General features: G+C 43.3%; 1 protein-coding gene across 5 annotated transcripts; it reads right to left on the bottom strand.

Moving 5' to 3' along the window:
• Positions 1 to 151: 151 nt before the first annotated feature.
• rtn1a (reticulon 1a) lies at positions 152 to 21291 on the bottom strand. Of its 5 annotated transcripts, XM_031758275.2 has the most exons (9): positions 20879 to 21291; positions 11199 to 11921; positions 10197 to 10871; positions 2645 to 2852; positions 2391 to 2529; positions 2230 to 2299; positions 1860 to 1906; positions 1723 to 1781; positions 152 to 1016 (listed from the first exon to the last, which is right to left on the bottom strand). In XM_031758275.2, the coding sequence occupies exons 1-9, from the start codon at positions 21099 to 21101 to the stop codon at positions 974 to 976; spliced, it is 2187 nt and encodes a 728-aa protein (XP_031614135.2). In that variant the 5' UTR covers positions 21102 to 21291; the 3' UTR covers positions 152 to 973. The 5 variants fall into 5 exon arrangements, with proteins under 5 accessions (XP_031614135.2, XP_031614136.1, XP_031614137.1 ...); XM_031758276.2 differs by lacking the exons at positions 10197 to 10871; positions 11199 to 11921; positions 20879 to 21291 and adding an exon at positions 7843 to 8154; XM_031758277.2 differs by lacking the exons at positions 10197 to 10871; positions 11199 to 11921; positions 20879 to 21291 and adding an exon at positions 4554 to 4659.
• Between the last annotated feature and the right edge of the window lie 152 nt (positions 21292 to 21443).

The following is a 21443-nucleotide window of genomic DNA, read 5'->3' as shown; positions in this document are numbered from 1 at the left end:
AGGTGTGGTGGTGCCAGAATGTATTGGCCTATATTTATAGCTCGTCATTCCAAGTCTCTCTCAGTGTTAGCACCTTAAACTTAGCTGTTGTGTCACACAGAAACACGACTTGATCTTATGAACATCAACTCATCAGTAAAGTGGCTTTGGAGATGTTTTACACCAAGGTACATTTATTTTTCTTATTCTTGTAATTAAATACATACTGTGAGTGCAAATAGTTAAAGAGTCCAGGGTCTAAAGAACTACAGAGTATAGTTGAACATAGTACAAAGTTGGACAGTTATTCAAACAAGCTAAATATCACCAGATACTCCTTGTCTTCATAAGTTGTACAATAGTACCTAAAACATGAGCGTGGGTATTGTTCCTTATGGTTATACAAAAGCAAAAACCCTACAATTACCACATCTAAGACGCATATCGTTAAATTATTTTGTGCTTGGAAACACCAAAAGGAAATCATTTTGGATATTTATATATATTGACATATACTGAGAGAAGCCCCATCTGCTAACTCAGAAACATGAAGCGGTATTCAACATTGGCAGCAGAGCACGTCTGTGGGCGTTTAGCCTTTTTGTGCCAAACCGTACAGTTTGTGGTAAGCACTGCAAAGCAAAAAATGTAGCGTGACTTTTAAAAACTGCACAAAAGATATCAAATATTATTTACCCAAGGCTCGACTTCATGCACTTCATAATAAGCAACACAAAAAAAGTCAGTTTCTTTTTTTGTCTTTGAGTTGTGTACTTGTCTACCTAGAAACAGGATTATGTGCGTACGTGTGACTGTGTGTGTGTGTTAGTGATTAGACTGCTATAGACAAGGTGAAGGCTTCTCCAGTGGATGCTTTTAGAGAACACCAAGATGACATAGCACTACGCCCCACAGATGACGACCAGGCTCTTTTAACGGTGGGCCTGACTCCGAGCTGGACTGGACTGTCAGCTTCTCGGTGAGACACGTGGGTCTACTCCTCCTTCCTCTTGGCTCCAGGAATCTTTGCCTGGATCCTTGACAGAGAAAACAGGAATTTAATTTTTATGTTAACAGCAAGATGTTTACTCTGGATTTTTTTTTTTTTTTTAATTTAAGGGGGGCATGACTTTGTGTGTTCTCTTTTTATGGCAGTCGATGGACCGGACAAGTAGAGTTTGACTAAAATTAGCAACCTGGGTCCAGGAAGTGCATATTTAGGTATGAAAAGTAGTTACAAACCTAAAAACTTCACTCCTTGATTTTTGAGGGGTGTTGATGAGTTTCTTTAAAGAAACACCCTGGGCATAATGCAAACATCTGTGGCTTTTCATTTCTTCGAAAGTGGCTGGAGAATAGGTGAATTTGCTAAGCAGTAGTATTTTTCACGTACCACAATTTTGATATTTTTTATCATTAACAATAGTATCTGATAATTTTAGTTAAATAAAAATGTGCAATAGCATCAGCAAACCTATATTTGTTTTTCCTCATTTGCCCATGCCACAGTTTGAGAACCACTGAGTTGCATAAATATATGAAAGATGCCCAGTAGAAGTTCACACCTATATACTGGACACTGAGCAACTTTGGAGAAGTCTGACTGTGATCACTGAAAACGGCAGGTACTTCTCCTTCATTTGTTTGCAGTAGACAAACATGAAAGTTGGTAAGTGATAAACCTTTTTTCTGTTAGAGGCAAAAATGTTCCTCGAATAAAATGACTGAATGGCAGCCACTCACTTGCCCACCACAGAGTTGACCTGGGTCCGTATTAGTCCCACGTACTGATCAATTTGTGCCTGAAAACAAAGAGTTTTTAGAAGTTGAGCAATGTTTTTTCCAAACCTTAGCTGACTTGAGTTGATGTGTATTCCTACCTGATGTTTCTCATAGACCACAGGCAAGGTGAACATGGAGACCACAGCTGCAGAGGCACAGAAAAATAATGGTTAAAGTACTCTGACCTGATGTGGAAATATGTTCAAACAGGAAAAAGTTGTTTCAACAGGAGGCCAAGCACACCCCAGCCACTTCCCTTATCTAAGGTAAGCTGGAAAAGCAAACACATACATGAAATAGAGCAGTACATGCCTCCAATAAATGTATTTGGTGCTCTTTCATGGTGACTGACATGTCATACTTCTGTTTAGTTCCAAGTATATAAGGCTCTGTATTCTGATGATTATTAGACTACAGATGGAGTGTGAGTGAGTCAACAGCAGTGCCTGAAAGTCAGGATGAGCTCACCTAGGATGAGCAGTGTCAGGCCATTGAAGAGAGCGCCTACGTAGGTCAGGAGCCACATCAGAACAGCAAACTGAAACAAAGTGTAGTTAAAGTTAGAGCCAGCAGACTTCTCAGCAGGGCTAAAAAGCAAACAGTGATCTTCTTTTAAATGTGATGCAAACCTTCAAAGAGTCAACCAGATCTTGTACAAGGAACAGCCTGCGGAGCTCCTTCATACAGGTGTTGGTGTAGAGCAGGATTTTGTCAGCATATTTACTAATCTGGTCCTGAGACAGAGCGATTTCCATCTCCAGGTAGGCTCTGGTAACATATACGAGAGCAGACAAAAGTGATACATGTCCACAGCCATCCATTATGTGAATGTCACCGACTGTTTAATGCAAACTGGTCATTTTCTTCAACAGTTTCCACTCACTTGAAAGGATGTCCCTCATCTGTCTTCTGCACAGCCTGCAGTACAGACTTGTAGATCCTGAAGCTGATGGTGGCCGAGAGGGCAGCCAGGGCTAAGTAAGCTCCGACACTGACCACACTGAACTGGGTCAGGGAGAAGAGGAGCAGAAGCACGCTGCTAAACACGGCCCCTGACTGTTTCACATTCCTCCAGTAGAGCAGATCAATCGCTGGGGAGGGAAGGACAGAACAAAGGTAAACTGTGTTAGGATCCATAACCAGCATCCCTTAGGTTCAACCGGTATCCACGGATGTACATTTCACAAATTGGATTAGGCTGCTGTGGTCTACACACCACACATTTGGGTCAAATTACTGGAAGCTGTTCACAACCCAGGGTCCTCAGAGAGCTGTCACGTTATTTTGTTTTAACCCAGCTTCATAACCCAGCTTTTCATTAGGTTAGGCAGAATGAAGGTGTCCCAGTGACGGTGTGCCGGTTAAGTTTCTTTACCTCTATATATAGAGCGACCTTTCCAAAGGTAATAACTGACTCTGACTAGTTGAACAAGTGCTTCAATCTGGGTTGCGACACTCCAGGCCGGAGGGCTTCATTGTTATATCTGACGTGTGCTTAAAATCAGGAGCATCTGGTCGGGTCTCATACGTATACAAACATACGTACAAACGGGCACGTTACACTCCAGGTACACCTGCACTGCCTGCTCACAGTGCAGAATTAATAATTGACCTATAGCTCCCTGAATGCAGCAGCAGAAATAGAAGCACTATCAGCAGTTCACAGATAATGGCTCAATGTGATCTGGTCAGACCAGCAGCTCTGGATCATGATGAAGGATGACGATGCATCAATATCTCATTAATGCAGCAAAACACAATGATTCCTGTAAAGCACTCTCCCTCATACAGGGAGAAATATTTGGGATATACACATACCCCCAGGCTGTAATATGTCTTGCTGTACTGGTTTCCTACTGTTCTAGTCTTCTTTGGGTGGTGGGGCCTGTAATTTAAAGCCTCTAGCAAAGCAAAGTGATAACTGAGGATTAGCCCAGTGTACCATTACAGCTCCAGCAGCCGACGGGTCCTCCTCTGGCAGTCGGCTGTGTCGGCTGGAAACACGGGCTTGTTTCCATGAGAACTGTCGGCTGCTCGTTTCACCTCTGCTGAACCGGCTGCCCCTCCACTCCAAGCACACCACCACCACTGCGAGCCAGACAGAACCACTATAGTACGGATGCCATTAAATCCTTGATGACATGCAGGGAGAACTGTTTAATGTAAGGTATTGTGCCCACGAAGAACAGAAGATCGCAGCTGGGGTCTCTTGGGTGTCTTCCTCTGTGCTGTCCGCCTGCCTGCCTGCTCGCTCTAATTTTAGCTGTGGAGCTGTGAGCAGCATAGTGATGACGGCCATCTTTACTCTCCACTAAAAGGCATCTGTAGATGCCAAAGAGGGAGGCTAAACCTGGATGTGAAAGAACGACCATTGTGACTGAGTGAGTCTCGGCTCCGTCACACCCTGTTCCCACACTGTGAAACAGCATGTCTTGTCTTCTTAGTAACTAAAATACATTACAAAAATGCTCAAGACCTATCCCAAACAACACCACCACTGTGAAATCAAAGACTCATTCATTGTCACAGCAGCTGCACATGCACCACTCCCCATTCGAGCCATTGTTGCTGGCACAACTCTCCATGTGGCTACTGATTTGAACGGAGATGCTCACATTCAATACACACAAAGACACACATGGGCAGGCACAGGTAGCGCAGACAAATCAACAACAGACATTTCTGCTCGGGTGACAGGTGTTGACAAGGCAACAGCGACTGAGGTCTGTGATGCGCCGCACAGATGGCACGCAGACTGAAAAGCTTTAGCTGCAGCAGAAGCGAGTACTGACCTGCGGCTCCCATGGCTGAACAGGGAAAGAGGCAGTTGCTTTATCCACGGACAAAAGGAGAGCGGTGAAAGGGGAGTCCCCCCCCCACTGCACAGGAGGGGAGGGGCTACAGCCACACCAGCAAATCAGCATTCGCCTGAGCAGGAATGGGGGCTGAGGGATGGAGAAGGACGTGTATGGGGTGCGGTTGCCAAAGAACCACATTGCAATCCAGCACACACACACACACACACACATGCAAACACACACTCGTTCTCTGTTGGAGCACTTTTATGCTCAGACTTTAAGCGCAGACTAGCTGAGATGAGACAAAGAACGTCGACCAGCCACTAAATTAAAAGTCAGCACATCAGAGTGGAAGAACCAAAAGACTTAAAACTGCACGATTTGACTTACGACAGCTAATAATCATCCTAGACTGCTCCATTAAAACGCTTTGGTGGCATGGCGCTGCTGAGCACCTGCCTGATGCAGTTACCATAGTTACCATGCTCCATTTTCTCCCCACCGTTCAGTGAGAGATGGAGAGAGACAGGAAGGGAGGGGCTGAAGAGGAAGGGAGGGGAAAGAGCGTTCCTTTGGGAACAGAGAGAGATTCATTTTCTCCAAATCTGGGGAGACATCGGCACATAATGTGTCTTTGCACCCCGACATATGAACAGCCACTCCCTTTATTGTGGAGCACAAAAGGACAATAGCAGGTTGAATAGAACGCTTATTGGCGGACAATGCTGTGTCAGTGTATAATGAAGAGAAATGTGTGTGTAAAAGGCTTATACATTATAAGTCGACAGTTAACAACCACATTACGAGCAAAATTAGTGTTTGAATTCATTGATCAAAAGACATCATGTCTCTCAAGACACTAAAGCTTTGGTTCCTACACATTTTTTTTTAATGGGTGAATGAGAAACTTTAAGTGGTCTGTAGAACCACAAGTGCAGCCCATTCACCAAAAGCCTGTTTAGCAGCTTAGTCTGATATTCATATCAAGGAAACCCTTTTAGGTATGATAGCACGATGTAAATCCCAAGTACAGTGATGATGGCGGGATGCTGATTGAACATATACAGGAAGCACAAATACTGCCTGACAGCCCAGTCTGATGATATAATTCTTTGCTGTGATATTGAACACAAAGACTGAGCAAAAAAGAACAAAACAGAAAATGATTAACACCAGTGCCAATAATTTGATTTCCCATCCCCCTTTTTCTGTAGTGGAACTAGTTTAGCCTGACCTCATTAAATCATTGAAGACATCCTAGTGGCCTGAAATGAGCCATCAGCCAGATGGAAAAAAACATGCAACAAGACTTCTGTTGCAACCCTCTTTCACAGCCGAGAGTCGGGAAAGATTTGGACCACAGTCACTGTGATCTGGACTTGGGGATGGTACCTCATCATGATCATTATTATTCTCTAATATTGGTTAATATATTAATGCTACACTTAGGAAATGAAATTGTAGCAATAACACAGTTCAATGACAGCTTAAGACTTACTGAAATCTAAACTATCTGAAAGCACACACACACACACACACACACACACACACACACACACACACACATATATGTGTATATATATATATATATATATATATATATATATATATATATATATATATATATATATATATATATATATATATATATATATATATATATACATGCACTGTGTTCATATCAAACAAGACCAACATATCAAAGAGTTAAGTTTGAACTGATAGCTCAGACTTCAGATTGCGCTGACTCTCAGTTTTAGACATTTTTTTCTACTCTTAGAGCCTTATGATGAGAAAAACAAGGGATGTGGTCATGTCAGAGTCATATCAAACCCCACCCATCTGCTGTCCAAACCTTCGAACTGTGAGGGGCATTCAGTCACAAGAAAGTTGGCTTGAAAGGTGAGCTAAGGGGCTGCACCGAGGCCCAGTGTAAGATTAAAAAAAGATTATAATATTTGAAAAGCTAATACAGTCTTGACAGTTGGCTTTAGAGCTGCCACTAGTATTCTTAATTTTAAAAATTCTCCAAGTGTCAGCAGATAGAAAAGCATCCACAATGGAGAGAATATATTTTGGCCAACAGTGTGCATTAGAAAACCCATAAGCTGTTTTGTATACCTGTCATTTTTAATTATTTTGATTACATCATGTATCCATGACTCATCCCTGGACAAGCCTACATCATAGTTTGATCAACCCTGATGAGTTTGATGGCAGTGAATCAATATTTTGTATGGCAATGAGAATGACTACACAAAAATGCCTACAGCTTCAAAATGATGATGTACAGGCATTTAAAAGAAGAAGATAAATCAGCTCACTTTCATCCTTTGTTGTGCTGACTGCGGTGACTTAATTTGATGCGATCTTGATGCTGTGGATCGTTCACATCAGGCTATAATGTTACACAGCCTGGGGCATCGATGTAGATCAAATTAAATGTATAATGACTCAGCACATTAATAACAAATAGGATGCTTTTGTCATCCTGAATCAGATACTGTTATGGTCTCTGCTGTGATACAATAAACAGACCAGTCTGTCATGTTTCTATGGCTTAACCAGACCTAAAAAGACGACAGATAATGAACCACAATCGGCGTGGAGAAAAAGACGCCATTTTCTCTCTCAGCCCCCTCTATAAGCTCTTCCTTGCTGTGGGCACAGACGGCCTTCTCCAGCCCAGTCTCTGCAAGGTGCCATGGCGGCCAGAGAGAAAGGGCTGATGTAATGGGACTGGGTGCGCCCTGGTTACCATGGAGACAGTCTGTCATTCGGATGCTGTGACTGCCTCATTACACAAAACAGAGCATCCGCCATAATAAACCAGCTTCCCTGCACAGTCGCAAAGCGGGGAGGGTGATTACAGCAATACGCCTTGGTCCATGACACTAGCATCCATGTTACCATGCACCCAAAACAGATGGCTCCCAGCACGCTGGTGAGGATACACTTATTTTCCAAAACACCAAGCAGCGTCTCTCATCTCCCTCCCCCTCCCCCTCCCCCTCCCTTTGTTTTCCTTTTTTTTTTGTGAGATGCACAGACCTGAAACAAGAAACGATCCGTCATAAGGGCGTGTCCGTGAGAAAGGTGGAACACCAAACGGCACAATTTGAATCCCGTACGCTTACAGCTAATATGTAACATGCAAACCACACATGCAAGGGTGACACACATGAATGTTAAACCTACATGCAGAAATAACCATGTTACCCCTCCACGGCCACAACGTATGTACAGACAATAAATGAGCAAATCACAGTAAACACGTCAGTACCCTGGCCTTTCCAACTGCTCCAGGAGCATTCCTTCTTGGTCACGTCTGCAGCTCCCTGCATGCTGGTGATCAGTTTCTGTCCCTGTTCTCTCTCTCTCTTGCTTTTCTCTTTCTGCTCTCCGTTTTCTTCTTTGTCTGGCTCTTCGGTCGCACCGACTCACTCACTCATCCCAGAAAGGCATGAATGGTCGAAAAAGGATGCGAGAGAGAGGCTGAGACGACAGAGAGGGAGGAAGGGAGGGAGGGAGGAAAGGTTTCCAAGGTGCTGCCGGCGCGCGGAGCACAAAGACTGATGCTTGTGGAGCGGTGCTGGCTAGAAACAGAAGGAGAAGGGAAAGTGCGTATGTGCCTGTCTGTGTGGAGGGAATGGAGTGGAGGGGGGCAAATTGTAAACACCACACCACAGTTTCTGCTGCAGCAAATCATCCATGCAATGATTAAGAGCCCGGGGGGGTTTGAGGGGGGGGGTTTGAGGGTGGGTGGTGACAATCGAAGCTTCTTTCCTTTCACAATAAAAGTCCTAACAGAGCATCTAATTTTTAATAGTGGGGGTAAAAGCAACGGAAGGGTTAGGTGGATGCAGGGTCACGTGGTGTTTAGAAAACTGCTTTTGTCGTAGCTCCAGTGTGGCATCATATGTATTTGAATCATTTGTAATATGCGCATTAAATATAGCACATACCACATGCTGTGCAGCCTTAAAAAAAGAAGAAAAAATGGAATTCTATAGTCTGATGTCATGCTGCACACCAGACAGGATGCAATGGCATATTTTATGAGCACTGAAAAATATGGCATGGCAACCATCCAGATTCGTTATTCTGTATTTGCACATGACACAATTTATGATTGTAGCCATAGATTAAAATAGCCTTTTCCAATATGACTCACTGGCAAATTAAGAGGCAAAGTGCTTGTTCTTAATAATTCATAACAAGAGACACTGTGCATTTACAGCACAATGCTCCTTGCTTAGTGCCTTCAGGATGTGTTTGTGTGTTATGGTTTCCTCCCCAGAACACATTTGTAATGCAAATGAAGCTGGAAAATGTGTCAGAAAAAAGCAAAGTTGGATGCATAAAAATGCAACAGAAAGAGCACAGTCACTGTGTGGCGTCAACGTTGAACAGAAAACAATGTGCTAATACTAGTTTTCAATCCCATCAAAGCTGCCAGTCCTGTCCCCTCAGTCCTCCTCCCCTCCACCTGCTGACAGCCACACCTCACACCTTCTGCTTCCTGCAAGCTTGACAGGCCTTTATGCCAATACCCATGGAGAGGAAATGAAAAAGCTAACCTGGTCCCCCATCAGTGTTGCTATGGCAACTGGTGTGGAAGTGCATGGACTGATGCAAACAAAATCTTCTCCCCTTCAACATAGCCTAACATAACAAAGGTGCACTATGCCCTCTAGTGGTGGAGAAAAAAAAGACCTGACCTGCTTTTTACTAGCATTTCCAGAACCTTCTTCTAGCCTCAGTAAACAAAGCAAAACAAATGCATTCAGCTGCAATGAAATGTGTCAGTTTACATTTTAAACATGCAGCTATTCACCTGATTCAACCAGGGTGTCGGTACAACCCATGTTTTCTTAGAGGCCACAGAGGAACCAATGCAGAAAAAAAAAAAAAATCTAAATCAGAGGTTATTTTATTTGGTCTACAAACATGGGGGATTCAAGAGGATTCCTTCAAAGCTCTTAAGTAAGAGAGTGCCCCAGTTTTGACATCACAGGATTATGTAAACCCGCTGTTTACACTGACAGCCAGAACAGCCAATAGAAATCAAAATAGCCATGCTGAGATCAAAAGGTGCAGGCTATCCAGCATTAACTGCTCACTGTGAGTGGTATGTCTGACTTATCTAATCTCAGGGGGCTGCAGGCTGATGTATGAAGCCAGATGTTGTCAAGATGCTGAAAGGCCTCCACCCCCTCCTGCACATTTGTAATTCTTATCATTTGCATCATTAGAGTCACAGGCCTGAAACTGTAGCTGATGATTTTCAGTTGCCTTGCATTTTAAAGCACCTTATCCTTTCTCTGCTTTTCCTTCTATATACCACCAGGGGGAACCAATTGTGGGGCTAGTTCAAGACAAGCCTTCCCACCCACTCCTGGTACAGAGATAAACACTGAGCAGTTATTTCATGGCCTTGTCAACAAATCATCACCAAAACACGCAGTCCATTAAGTAGCTTCTATGATAAACACCAGCAGATAAATTAGTACTTGTTCCATGAGCTAACAGCTAGTATTTAAGATAGGAGCACAGCAACAAATAAAAGATCACAGATACTTTATAAGTTTGTGTGTAAACCTAAGAAGATATAACAACAACAGTTTTAGGACTCACCTTTTTGTTTATCAAAGCCCTCCAGGAAAGTTGATGCAATAGGCTTTCCCAGGTCTCCTTTGCCCTCGCTGGTGATTTTGTGCATGTCTTCCTGGTGGGGCTTTTCTGATCGCACCTCGGGAGGCACGGCCGCAGTTGGGGGCTTTGGTTTGCTGGGGCGATCCTCCTCCGTTTTCACTGGGCTCTTGATCTTTTCTGAAACCAGGGGCTCAACGGGCGCCCCCTCAGTGGTACTGTGGGGAGGGACAGTGCTGGGAACCAGGGGGGAGGGAGGGCTGACTCCCTGTTTGGGGCCACTGAAGCCTTGCTCTCTCTTTGGGCTTTCTTCGGACGCGGACTCAATGAAGAGATCACTGTCAAGCTCTGCCTCCCTCTCTTCCCTCAGTATGCTGTAAGCTGTGGGTGGAGCGTGACTGCCAGCGAGGCCTAAACCACCCTTGGCAACTGGGGGACTGTCAAAGGGGTTGTTAGGCTGGCTGAACGTGCCCTTGCTTTTAGGCGGCTGGGCAAATGGGTTGCTACTGGCCTTAGGAGGTTCCTCAGACACCAGCTCAATCTCAGAGTCCCCAGACTCTGCGCTGCTGCCATCATGGTCCCTGCCACTGCCCTTTGTGCCTGGGCTGCTTTTGGAAACTGCATCAGACTTGAATATGTCATGGGAGGGGAAATCTTTTTCTGCTCACAAAGAAATCCAGAGAAAAGAAAGCATTAGTGTCTTCCTTGCAAATCTGGACACACAGTATGTGTATACATGACTTAAAGCTAGATTACATAACTTTTGAAAGAATAAATAAAACTTTTCTTTTAGCAAATAAATTCTATGTCTACAAGTGCTAAATGTTAGCATTTTCTTCTATTAATATGGTAATTTGGACACCCCAGCCACAGTGAAAAAACTTAACCTGTAATTCTAATAAAAAATAAAAATAAAACTTCACTATGTATATATACATATATATATATTGATGCTGAAATATGTGTGTGACTATGTGCTTTGCCTACTTGTTGGTGAAGCACTGGGAGTGGAGGCCGGACTGTCGTCCTCTGGCTCTGACAGCGTGACAGTGGGGACCCCCTGTATGCCCACACTGAGGACGCTTTCACGTTCAGACGCATTGACTGAGGGGGGGTGTGGCGGCGGCTCTGCCTTAGTAGTTGTTGGTTGAGACTCGGTCAAAGTGATCTTCACCGGGCTGGCCGTCTGTGGCGTGTCGCCTAGGTTTCGGTAGGAACGGTAGTCTCCCAGCTCCTCATCAGATGGCTCCTCAACATAGGGGAAAGAATGGGAGCCCAGTGCCGGACCTAGATTTTCTTCATCCTCATCATCCTCATCTCTTCCGGGGTTCTTATCAATGTAGCTGCCCAATAAGTCATGTCCAGCTGAGCCTTTGTCGAGCAGGCTGTGCAGAGCCCCCTGTTGCTGGTCATGGCGCTCGTCCCCGTGGCTGATGTCCATGTAGTTGTAGGATTCTGTCTTATCTGAGCCCAGCAGAGATTTTGCTGCATCACTAGCTTGGCTGGAAGTCATCTTGGAGCTGAAGCTGTAGGTGTCACTTGAGAAGTGATCCAAGGAAGAAGAACCTGAAGCGTGGCTAGAGGGCTTCAGGTCGTCAGACAGGTAGGAGGCTTCCTGGCCCGTTGTGAAGCTCTGATTGGACAGCAGGGAAGTGTAGACGTCACCATCATCATTCATAGGCTTCCTGAAGAGGCCAGACATGGGATCATCTACAAAAACAACCAGACAGACAGAACGCAAGAGCGAGAGAGAGGCGTGAAACTTAGGCGACAGATAAGTGTCACACAGAATCAAACCAGCCTGTCCCTGAGCAGTCTGATTAATGAAAACATCCAGTTAAACAAGGCTGCGCTTCAGCTGGATCTGCTGCCAAAAAGAGGGGCTGTGAAAGCAGCAAAGTCAGACTGGGTGCCTGTCTGTGCAGATCAGGAGGGATGCGGTAACAGAGCGTACTTGTACCCGACGTGGGACAAAGGGGGATTGTTCAGGCTCCCCCAAAAAACACAGTGTCGAGCCAAAGTCTGTTCTAAATCATGCGAGCAAAGGGTATTCTGTAATCACATTTCTGCTCTGTAATCACCAGTTCTCCATTTTCACAAAATAGTGTCATCAAAATGAGCATATGCACACATGCTAATGATGCAGCACAGGAACGGAGAGGACCAGGCGGGAAAATAACCAGTCTCACATAATGCAAACTGAAGTGGTAAACAGGTGATTGCTGGCAGGTGTGAGGACTGCTACCTGCCGTCTTTCTGGACTGTGCTGTGTGTTCCTTTGTGGACTGGGCTGATTTATCCACTTCTGTGGTAAGCTGAAAGGTTTTCATCAGTTGCTTCTAGTCCCTGTAATGTATATTGAGACTGATCCATGAAGATATGGATAAGCAGTAACAATACAGAGATATGTCCTTACGGGCAACTTCTGCTTATATTAGGATTATTCTATTGAGTATTTTAGCCTCCCATTACAGGACTGTATTCCTGTCCTCTCTATTTCTACTGCTTAAGCAGGTGAGTCAACTCAAGTCAGACATGAGCTGTAGTTGGAGTTGACTCACTTTATAAATTTGTATATCCATGCTTTATTAATGTGGTGTTTTAGTTTATATTGTAATGAAGTTTGCTTACTGATATGATACTCCTAGTGCTCCAGTAGTGGCTTGTTTGCTTCCCACAACCATGACAGTTTGATGTTTTTCTCATATTTTAATATTTAATAAATGTTTTAAATAATTTTTAAATAATTTAATTTAATATGGTTTTAATAAACACCCATAACAATGACACATAATGACACATAAAACAGGAAGAAATGTCAGAACATTAAGGATCAGGAGCAAAGGTCAAGTCAAGTATTTCCATTTCCTGACTTTAATTTCAATTCAGTTTTATTTTTATAGCGCCAAATGACATCAGTTGCCTTAAGGTAGGACGAAGACCCTACCAACAATCAAATGTCCTACTATTAGCAGCACGTGGTGACAGTAGGAAGGGAAAAGACCCTTTTTTCTCTCCAGCAGAACCAGGTTCAGGGAAGGGCAGGGGACAAGGCAAAACTTTTAATAAATTTGGATCAGCTGAATAATTCATGTCCAGCTTCCAGTCTAAGTTGACAAAGAGTCCCACTTCATATAAAACTGTGCAGCATTCTTATCTCATCCTCCTGTCACACATATTGAGACAATGTCCGACATTTTTATTGGTTCTACTTTATAAAAGTAAACATGGCTGAAAGAGACACATCTGCGAGTCTATGGATACATCCCTAACCAAACATGTCTGGATAGTTTGTGTATTTCTTCAGTTTCAGCCTACCCTTTTTTAGTATTGTTCCACTTTGTCCCACACATGCCTACTCTTTGCCCCACATTTAGTTTGTTGCAATCTGGTCACCCTATACCACTTTCAGTTGTGCAACATGTGTATAAAATGAACATCAGCAATCACAGTAGTCCCACGAAAATACAAACTATATGCCATATAATGTTAATATTTGTATTATGTTGTGTACAAGTCAGAGTTTATGCTTCCACAAATCCAGCTCCTCCCCCCTGCTCTCCAGCCCTGCTTCTCCCAGGGCAGCGGTGGAGCTATAAATAGGCTGGATCCAGCTGCCGGGCTGAATGAGGGGGGAAGATTTTAAATAGCAGCCTTCGGGTTAGCTCTGGAGGATGCAGACTGACTGACAGAAGACCCAACAGGTCAGGACGTCCCGTCCCTCCCTTTGCTTCCTCTGAAAAGCCCCGCCACCCTTCCCTTCTGCTGTCCTTCCAACTGCTGCTTCCTAAGTCATTAACAATACATCATACCGCAGTACAGTGACATAAACTCTACACACCCAAACTGAGATACAAGGGAAGGCGTGATGTGGCACGGAAGGAAAGCAAAGCAGGTCAACACGTATTTCAATAGGTTGCTGTTGAGCCATATTCAGCTCAGTAACATGATTGCCCTTGATGTACTGCTAAAGTGAAGCAAACTGTAATCCTCTTAGTCCACTACTATGGTATAGGTCCCATCAATCGTCCCACAGGCAACAGCACGATAATCTTAACACTCACTGATTCACTGTACAAATGCTGTGCAGTGGGAAGCACTCAAAGCCACTAAAAACTGTGAAGCGAGGTGAACTCCCAAACTGGGAACTGCTCATGCTCCTGTTGATTGTAGGCAACACCCCCACTGCTTCCATCTATATCAAACATTTTTACATAACAACACAGGAAATATAGCAACAGTTCAACAGCATGTTCAACAATTAAGAGGCTTGATTTCTGTCTTTAACTGCCATGAGGGCAGCTGCTCTGAGAAGCCGCTTGACAAACTTGGTGGAGATTGAGGGCACTTTGACTCTGCTGATCTGATATAGCACCCAGACAATGAAAAAAACCCCACAAGGCTGAAACGAATGCCTTACTGCATTTGGGACCCGATTGGAAATGACAACAGAGGAATTCTCAGCTCACACAACATAATCATGTCACTGAAAGGATGGCGCAGTGCTGTGAATGGGCAGTCCCTTTGTTGTCCTCCGTGCAGCCAGTGCAGCTCTGAAACTAATGCAGCCTGACAATCTGCGCTACACCAAGGCATGGGCTCCTAATTATCAGGCAACACACAAATGTGAGCACATATATCAAAAGGGTTTGGAGTTGCAACATGAATATATTAGCACTGGAAATAAAGGTGCACTGAGCCGCCTATACGGCAGTCATTCAGTGTGCAATAAAAACGAAAAAGCATGAAAAAGGAACTTTGAAAATGAGGAGATGCAAAAAGAAATGTCGCTTTTTTACCCCACAAAGCATGCCTACAGACTTGAGCATCATGCTGCCTTACTCCTTGCAGGCAGCAGTGCAGGAAAGAGTCAAAAGACATGCTGCTGATTCCATGATCCGTAGAACAAGCTGAACTGAGATTCAAAGGAGCACTTTGTCTGTCTGCACTGACCGAGCACACAGAGACCCTCAATAGTCCCAGTCATACAGTTAGTTTCATAAGCGTTTGGACAACGACTTTTTGGGGGGAATTTATGCCTCTGTACAGCCCACATTGGATTTGAGATTTTTTTAAAAATCAAGAGGTGATTGGAGATGGGTTTTCACCTGTAATTCAAGTGCTTTAACTAAAGTACTGGATTAACTGTTTAGGAATTACAATTGTCAAATTAAGCAGGAACTTGCATTTGGTATCACTGGAACTCTCAATATGAGGTCCAAAGAGATGTGGATGCAAATGAATGTAAATACAAATCGTATACAACAAGATGAAAACTGGTTATACTCAAGAAGAAGAAGGCCAGACTGGAGTTTGCAAGAAAACACCTAAAAAAGAGAGAATTTGTTTTCAGATGGAACCAAGGTTAACTTCTACCATAATAATCGGAGCAGAATAGTATGGAAAAACTGAGAGACAGCCCATAATCTGAAGCATACCATCTGTCATGGTGGGGATAATGTTATGGTATGGGCATGTATGGCTGCCAGTGTAACCGGGTCACTAATGTTTATTGATGACGTGACTGCTGATAAGAGGCAGTAGGATGAATTATGAAGTGTGCAGGGCTGTGCTCTCTGCTCAAATTCAGCCTAATGCTGCAAAACTGATCTGACAGCTCTTCACAGTTCAGATGGATAAATACCCAAAGCATACTGAAAAAGCAACCCAGAGTTTCTCAGAGCAGAGAAATGAGATATCCTTCAATGGCCAAGTCACCTCATCTCAACCCAACATTATGTTTTTTAGTTACTGAAGACCAAACTTAAGGCAGAAAGACAAGCTTATCAAGAGAGGAAACACAACATGTGGTGATGTGCATGGGTTCTAGACATCAGCCAGTCATTTACTGAAAAAGATTATTATCCAAGTATCAATAACAATCTTTATAGTTAAAAATTTTCCATTCATTTTGAACTTCTAAATATTGGGGACTGTGTATCAAACGTCAGTTAAGGCAATACTTTTGAATTAAAGCTGACAGTCTACACTTAAAAAAATCTTTATTGTTTGAGTTCAAGTGTTGTGTACGGAGGCAAAATCCCAACCCCCCCAAAAGTGCAGTTCTTCAAAAACTTATGGACATATGTGTATTTCAGCTTCTCCTTTAGGCATCTCTGACTTCACAGCTCTGTTACGAATCCATTACTCCACCCATGACCCTCTGAGCAATGGTGTTACTTTTCAGGTGTTGTCTTTCACCGTATGACCTTGTGGAAACGGCTCTATTACTGTGCTCTTCTTTCAAACCCATCTGTGCATTTGGGGCTTGAACTTCCTACAAGTTGTCCTTTCTTTACCGGAAAGACAAAAACTGCACACACAAAAAATGCTAAACATGGATTATATTCAAAGACATGTGCATGTAAATTTATTTAACTAACTGGTGGTACTTTATGAAGAAAGTTAAGTATTTGCCTTTTGTGATTGATGTGGATGATTGAAATTATAACTCTATGGTTCACTATGATTTCCTGGTAGCTGGTATAATAATAGATTTCTAAATTGAGTCTTTTGTATGTCAGTGTTTAAATGAAAGCCCAGTTAAAGTTGTAATGGTCTTTGGCTCTAAAAGCTCTGGCTATTACATTTAAGTTCATAATGTATGTTTTACAATATCCTTAGCTGTACAAACAGATGAATACCAATCACTGAGTACCACATTTTAATGATGCTAAAGAAAGAGAAAAAAAGGGGAGCACACAAACGGCCTATACTGAGAGCTGAGGTCGATAGGAGAGCAGCTGGGCAGATGGATTCAAGTGCTCTGCTGCATTGATCCGAAATGACGAGGGCATACAATTACTGTAAGAAATGTTTGGTGAATCCACCACTCTTTAAAAAAAAATCACTTAAGGCCACCAGGACAATTGTTATTGTTCCAGCAGCCTCTGTCAAAAATAAATCCATTTAGAGGCAGTTTAAATAAAATCTATCCCCATTTAGACAGTAGCTGTTGTACAGTGCTTGTCTTCCAGTGTATTGATTCTAGCTTTCCTGCTTGGATGAAGCTTTATGGATGAATAGAGAGAATGTGGGAGGATCCAGACCGAGCGTCTGCACACCGCTCTCTTCGGGTCAATTTAGGGTGACTTTGAAACAGCAATTCACTTTTAAAAGTGTGGATGCAGGTAGGAAGGCAAGCTGACAAAGGCTACTATAATTTACACGCCCACACACACAAAAAAACTAATGGTCAATGCTCGTTGTGAGTGCCTTTGTTGATAGTAATTCTAATCCCGAGAGCACTTTCGCACTACGCCCAGGGATTACTCAGGACTCTCTGCTCAGCGCTAGAGAGCTGGTAAGATCAGATACATGGCATCATGTTTCACATGTTGGCTTTGAATTGTCTTCCGGGTGAACACATGGGATCTAAAGGCATTAGAAATGATGACTTATTGATATAATGAGCGCACTAATGCTTTTATATGGTCCGTCTGCAAAAGAGCTTCTTGAGTTTGGTCTACCACACCTTTATTTGTCCTTATATGCCTCAGCATTAGGTAACAGGTCCAGGAGACTGTAAATCCAGATTACACATTATTAAAACTAGTGCCAACTCAGAAGGACTGTAACCCAGGTTAATTCTTTAAAGCTACAATTTACAGATGTCTGCTAAATGTGTCACACACAGACAAACTGAAAATTATGGTTGTGAAAAGAGGACTGGCATAATGATGCATTAATTGAATATAAACATTGTCGTGGAGAATGTGGCGATTGTGGATGCCACTCCTCCTACACACAGAATGGAGTGGTCAGCAGTCAATATACGGGAAGCATGGGTAATAGACAGCAACTTGCAGCCAGAATATAATATGGGCAATTATGCACGGAACCTCAGGTTCATCAATGCACTTGCTCGGGTCTTCAGCATTGCATCCATCAAGTTTGACTGAGTCATTGAGGTTGCTGAAGAAAAGATGGACTGATGAACTATTATTAAGATATGTAAGGCTCATGCAACAGCAGAAAGACTCACAGCTGACCGTAAGATACCAAATTAAAGTTAACCTTAAAGGAAAGTGTCGTCTATCATATTTTTACTTTTTCCCATCACGCCGGCCTTTTGAAACACCAGCCTTGTCATCACAGCCTCACCTCTCTAACCATTAAGCCCCCTTCTTTCTTATTTTATCTTGCATCTTTATCATCTGCTCTGAAAAGACCTTGTACTGCTTACCCCCTCCCCTTGGGAACAGCTCTCACGGCTAAAAGCACTGTGCTGGCTTATGCAGTCCACTAAGTGCTTTTTCTATCTCAAAGATATGGAAAAGTCCCAGCCAGACATATGCTGTCTCATCCTTGTCACTGATCTATGCTAAAAGGAGAAAAACGTGAGTCTAATCCACCTATCAGCCACTGGATTGGAGTAGAAAGTTTCTTATGACCGATGTGCTATTTCAGGTTGTGATAAAATGATGCACCAGGAGGAGTTATGAAAAAGTAAAGGCAGCGTCACTGTTTGTGTATCTTATGTGCTCAGTTTTTTTCTTCACTGGCAGAAATCGGGCCCAAGCTATCAGAAACACCATCTGCTAAAGAACAACCTAAACCCGACTGTGGTGTTCTTGCAGCACATCAGACCTGGTCAGAGCTCCTTCCGCTACTTCCTTTTCTCGTGACTCTTGAAAATTTTATAGGATGGGAAACTTTTAGATCAAAGAGGTTATCCGATCCGAGGATAAGGTTCTGCCCTGTGGTGATTTAATACGGCTGAAATCAGCATTATCGGGGTCTGTGGGTACATCAGAGCTGTGAACATGATTTAGAACAGGCATGGATTGATTATCCGGAGAAAGATACAGCTTCCCGTCTCATTATGCTCAAAGCCAAAAAATTCCAACCTCAAAACTATATTTTCAGCAACGCAGAGAAGAGAAAAAGAAAAGCATGAGTGGACTTTTAGGAGTGAATGTCTTTGACAAAGATCAGACTGGACAATAACATGACTACATAAGACTGAAATGTCCTCTCTGCCCTGCTAGATGTGATGAGATCTGCACTGTTCCCACCAAGAACATAAGTGACAAAGTGGATTACTTCACTGGTATGGATACAGCTCAATGGGAGTCCAAGGAACAGCACAAAGCTATTCTTTTCCTCTTAGGAACCAAAATAAAGTGTGTGTGTGTTTGTCTGCATGCACCTACCCATGTTTGAGCCTGTCTGGCACAGAATACCAAAAAGTAGAGCAAGTGCTCTGTTTACTTCTTCTAGAACACGAGGCCAAACGCTGACAAGCCAGTTTAAAATGTCACACCGACTTGCTTTAAATGCTTCAGCAGTGTTTCTGTGTGTTTTATGTCAATTTTCCAAACGGTTTTCCAACTGCACAATTCAGATTTGAATACTGTCATGGACAACTCCGTGCATCAAAGGATTAAAGTCCAATTTAAGCATTCAGCTATGCTGTTGTCCTTTAAGGATTTACCAGTGGTTACATGTTTTCTTTTCTGTTTTGGAGCAGCTGCTGCAGAAGCAGCAGCAAGTGAAATGTGAAAAACCTGAGCAGCAAGGAAGAAAAACTGGGCAGCTCTTTTTTTTCCTTCTTTTTTTTAAAGCACAAGCTCATGAATTTTTCAGTGGATTGGTGAATAAAAGTGCAGGGCTCTAGTTTTGCTCGCCAAGCGAACAGTGAACCCTGTTAAGGATTAAAAATAGCAGCATGAGCTGAGCAGTGCTGAGGAGAATGACGACGGACCCAGAACCAACGTTATCTTATCACAAAGTCCAGCATCCAGCAATGTGTTGACATCACTGACACTGTCCACGGAGGTGCACACAAAAACTGGGATGCATCATGTAACCCCTCTCTCTTTGTGTGTGTGTGTTTTTTTAATATGCATAAATATAAAAGACAGACAACAACCTCCCTAAAGTTCCCAAAACCTTTCCAAACTCATCTAGTTTGTGAGTTATTATTATTATATTATATTATATTATATTATATTATATTATATTATATTATGTTCTTTCATGTTTATTCATCTATATTAAAAACGTGTCCTCTCTGTTATCCATTCTTTTTTGTATTTTTAGTTTTGTAGTTTTGTTACTGGACTAATGAAATCTTATGCTTAAGGATTAAGCTGTTCTCTTTCTATCCAGACACTGGCTTTGTAAGATAAGGGGGCTTTAGGCCTGTAATCTGTAGCCTCACCTTCTCAACAAGCAAATATTTCTAATATAGTTGTAGACCAAGCCCACATGTGCGAGATGATACAGTAGTTATGGGAGTGAACAGGCCATTCAGAGTTCAACAGGCTATTTGGTAATGCCTTCATCCCAGCAGATTCTTGTCTCCTGAGCGGAAAACCACTCGGTCATGAGCTATATGACGTTTCATAACTATAAAGGGCTGTTGCCGAGTTTAGTTTGGAAATATGTCTGCCATTTTTCCCCCTACGGCATCACTGAAGTTGCTTCCTCTTGGCTTTGTTTTTGTTTTCGAGCTCGGAAGTTTTATCCCAGGCTTACAGACAAGCCGTCTGTCGTAACGCTAATTCTCTGATAAATGCTCTCGCCCGCGTCCCTCACACTGTATTTATTCACACCGTAACATCGTCCTGTTACCTTCTGAAAAAAAAGACACGTAACGTGGCTAGACTGATTATAAACTGTCACATATTTCAGCATTTAAGGGCAATAAGTGCAAGCTTTACCTGTAGATGCAGTTTCCATAGCAACGGGAGGCCTTTTCCCGTCGTCCTGGAAAGGATGAAATTGTTGATCCAGGTCGCCCAACGCGTCGCCGCCTCTCGGCTTCAATTCTTCGCGCAGCTCGCCGAAGCGGCTCTGTGTGTTCCCAAACAGGCCGTTCCTCTCATAGTCATCCCCAAACCACTTCCCCTCCGAGCCTAGCTCCTCACCGGGCTGCGCAGACATGCCTTTTTCCTGTCGTCGGACAGATGATATTATACTAGCTACACAAAGCTGCTGCCGCTTCTCTCTCTGCCGTAATCGTTTGCTCTAGGATGTGTGACGGAGAAAACCGCGCAACAACAACAACAACAGTGCGGCTCCTGGTTGGCGTCTGTCAGCTGAGACCGGGGTTTGTGGACGCCACAGATGAGGCGGTGCGGTCGGGAGCGAGAGGAGAAGGAGAAGGAGTGAGGTTGATTGTTTTAGTTCACTGCTCCGACGCTGACGTCATGGTGTCCGCGAGCCCTTACGGCTGGCACCACTTTATTTGGGACACAGTCAAAGATCAAAAAGGTGTTTTCGGGG

This window comes from Oreochromis aureus, linkage group 19 (assembly GCF_013358895.1).
Source record: "Oreochromis aureus strain Israel breed Guangdong linkage group 19, ZZ_aureus, whole genome shotgun sequence".
Taxonomy (NCBI): domain Eukaryota; kingdom Metazoa; phylum Chordata; class Actinopteri; order Cichliformes; family Cichlidae; genus Oreochromis; species Oreochromis aureus.
Note: the sequence above shows the minus strand (reverse complement) of the source record. Positions and strands in the feature narration are given on the sequence as shown.

Bases quoted from the DNA above. Each gene is read 5' to 3' on its own strand.
- rtn1a (XM_031758275.2), bottom strand. From the start codon at position 21,101: ATGTCTGCGCAGCCCGGTGAGGAGCTAGGCTCGGAGGGGAAGTGGTTT. The intron at 2,530-2,644 runs GTGAGTGGAAAC...ATATGTTACCAG, and splicing joins GATGAGGGACATCCTTTCAA to AGCCTACCTGGAGATGGAAA. The intron at 2,300-2,390 runs GTTTGCATCACA...ACTTTGTTTCAG, and splicing joins ATCTGGTTGACTCTTTGAAG to TTTGCTGTTCTGATGTGGCT.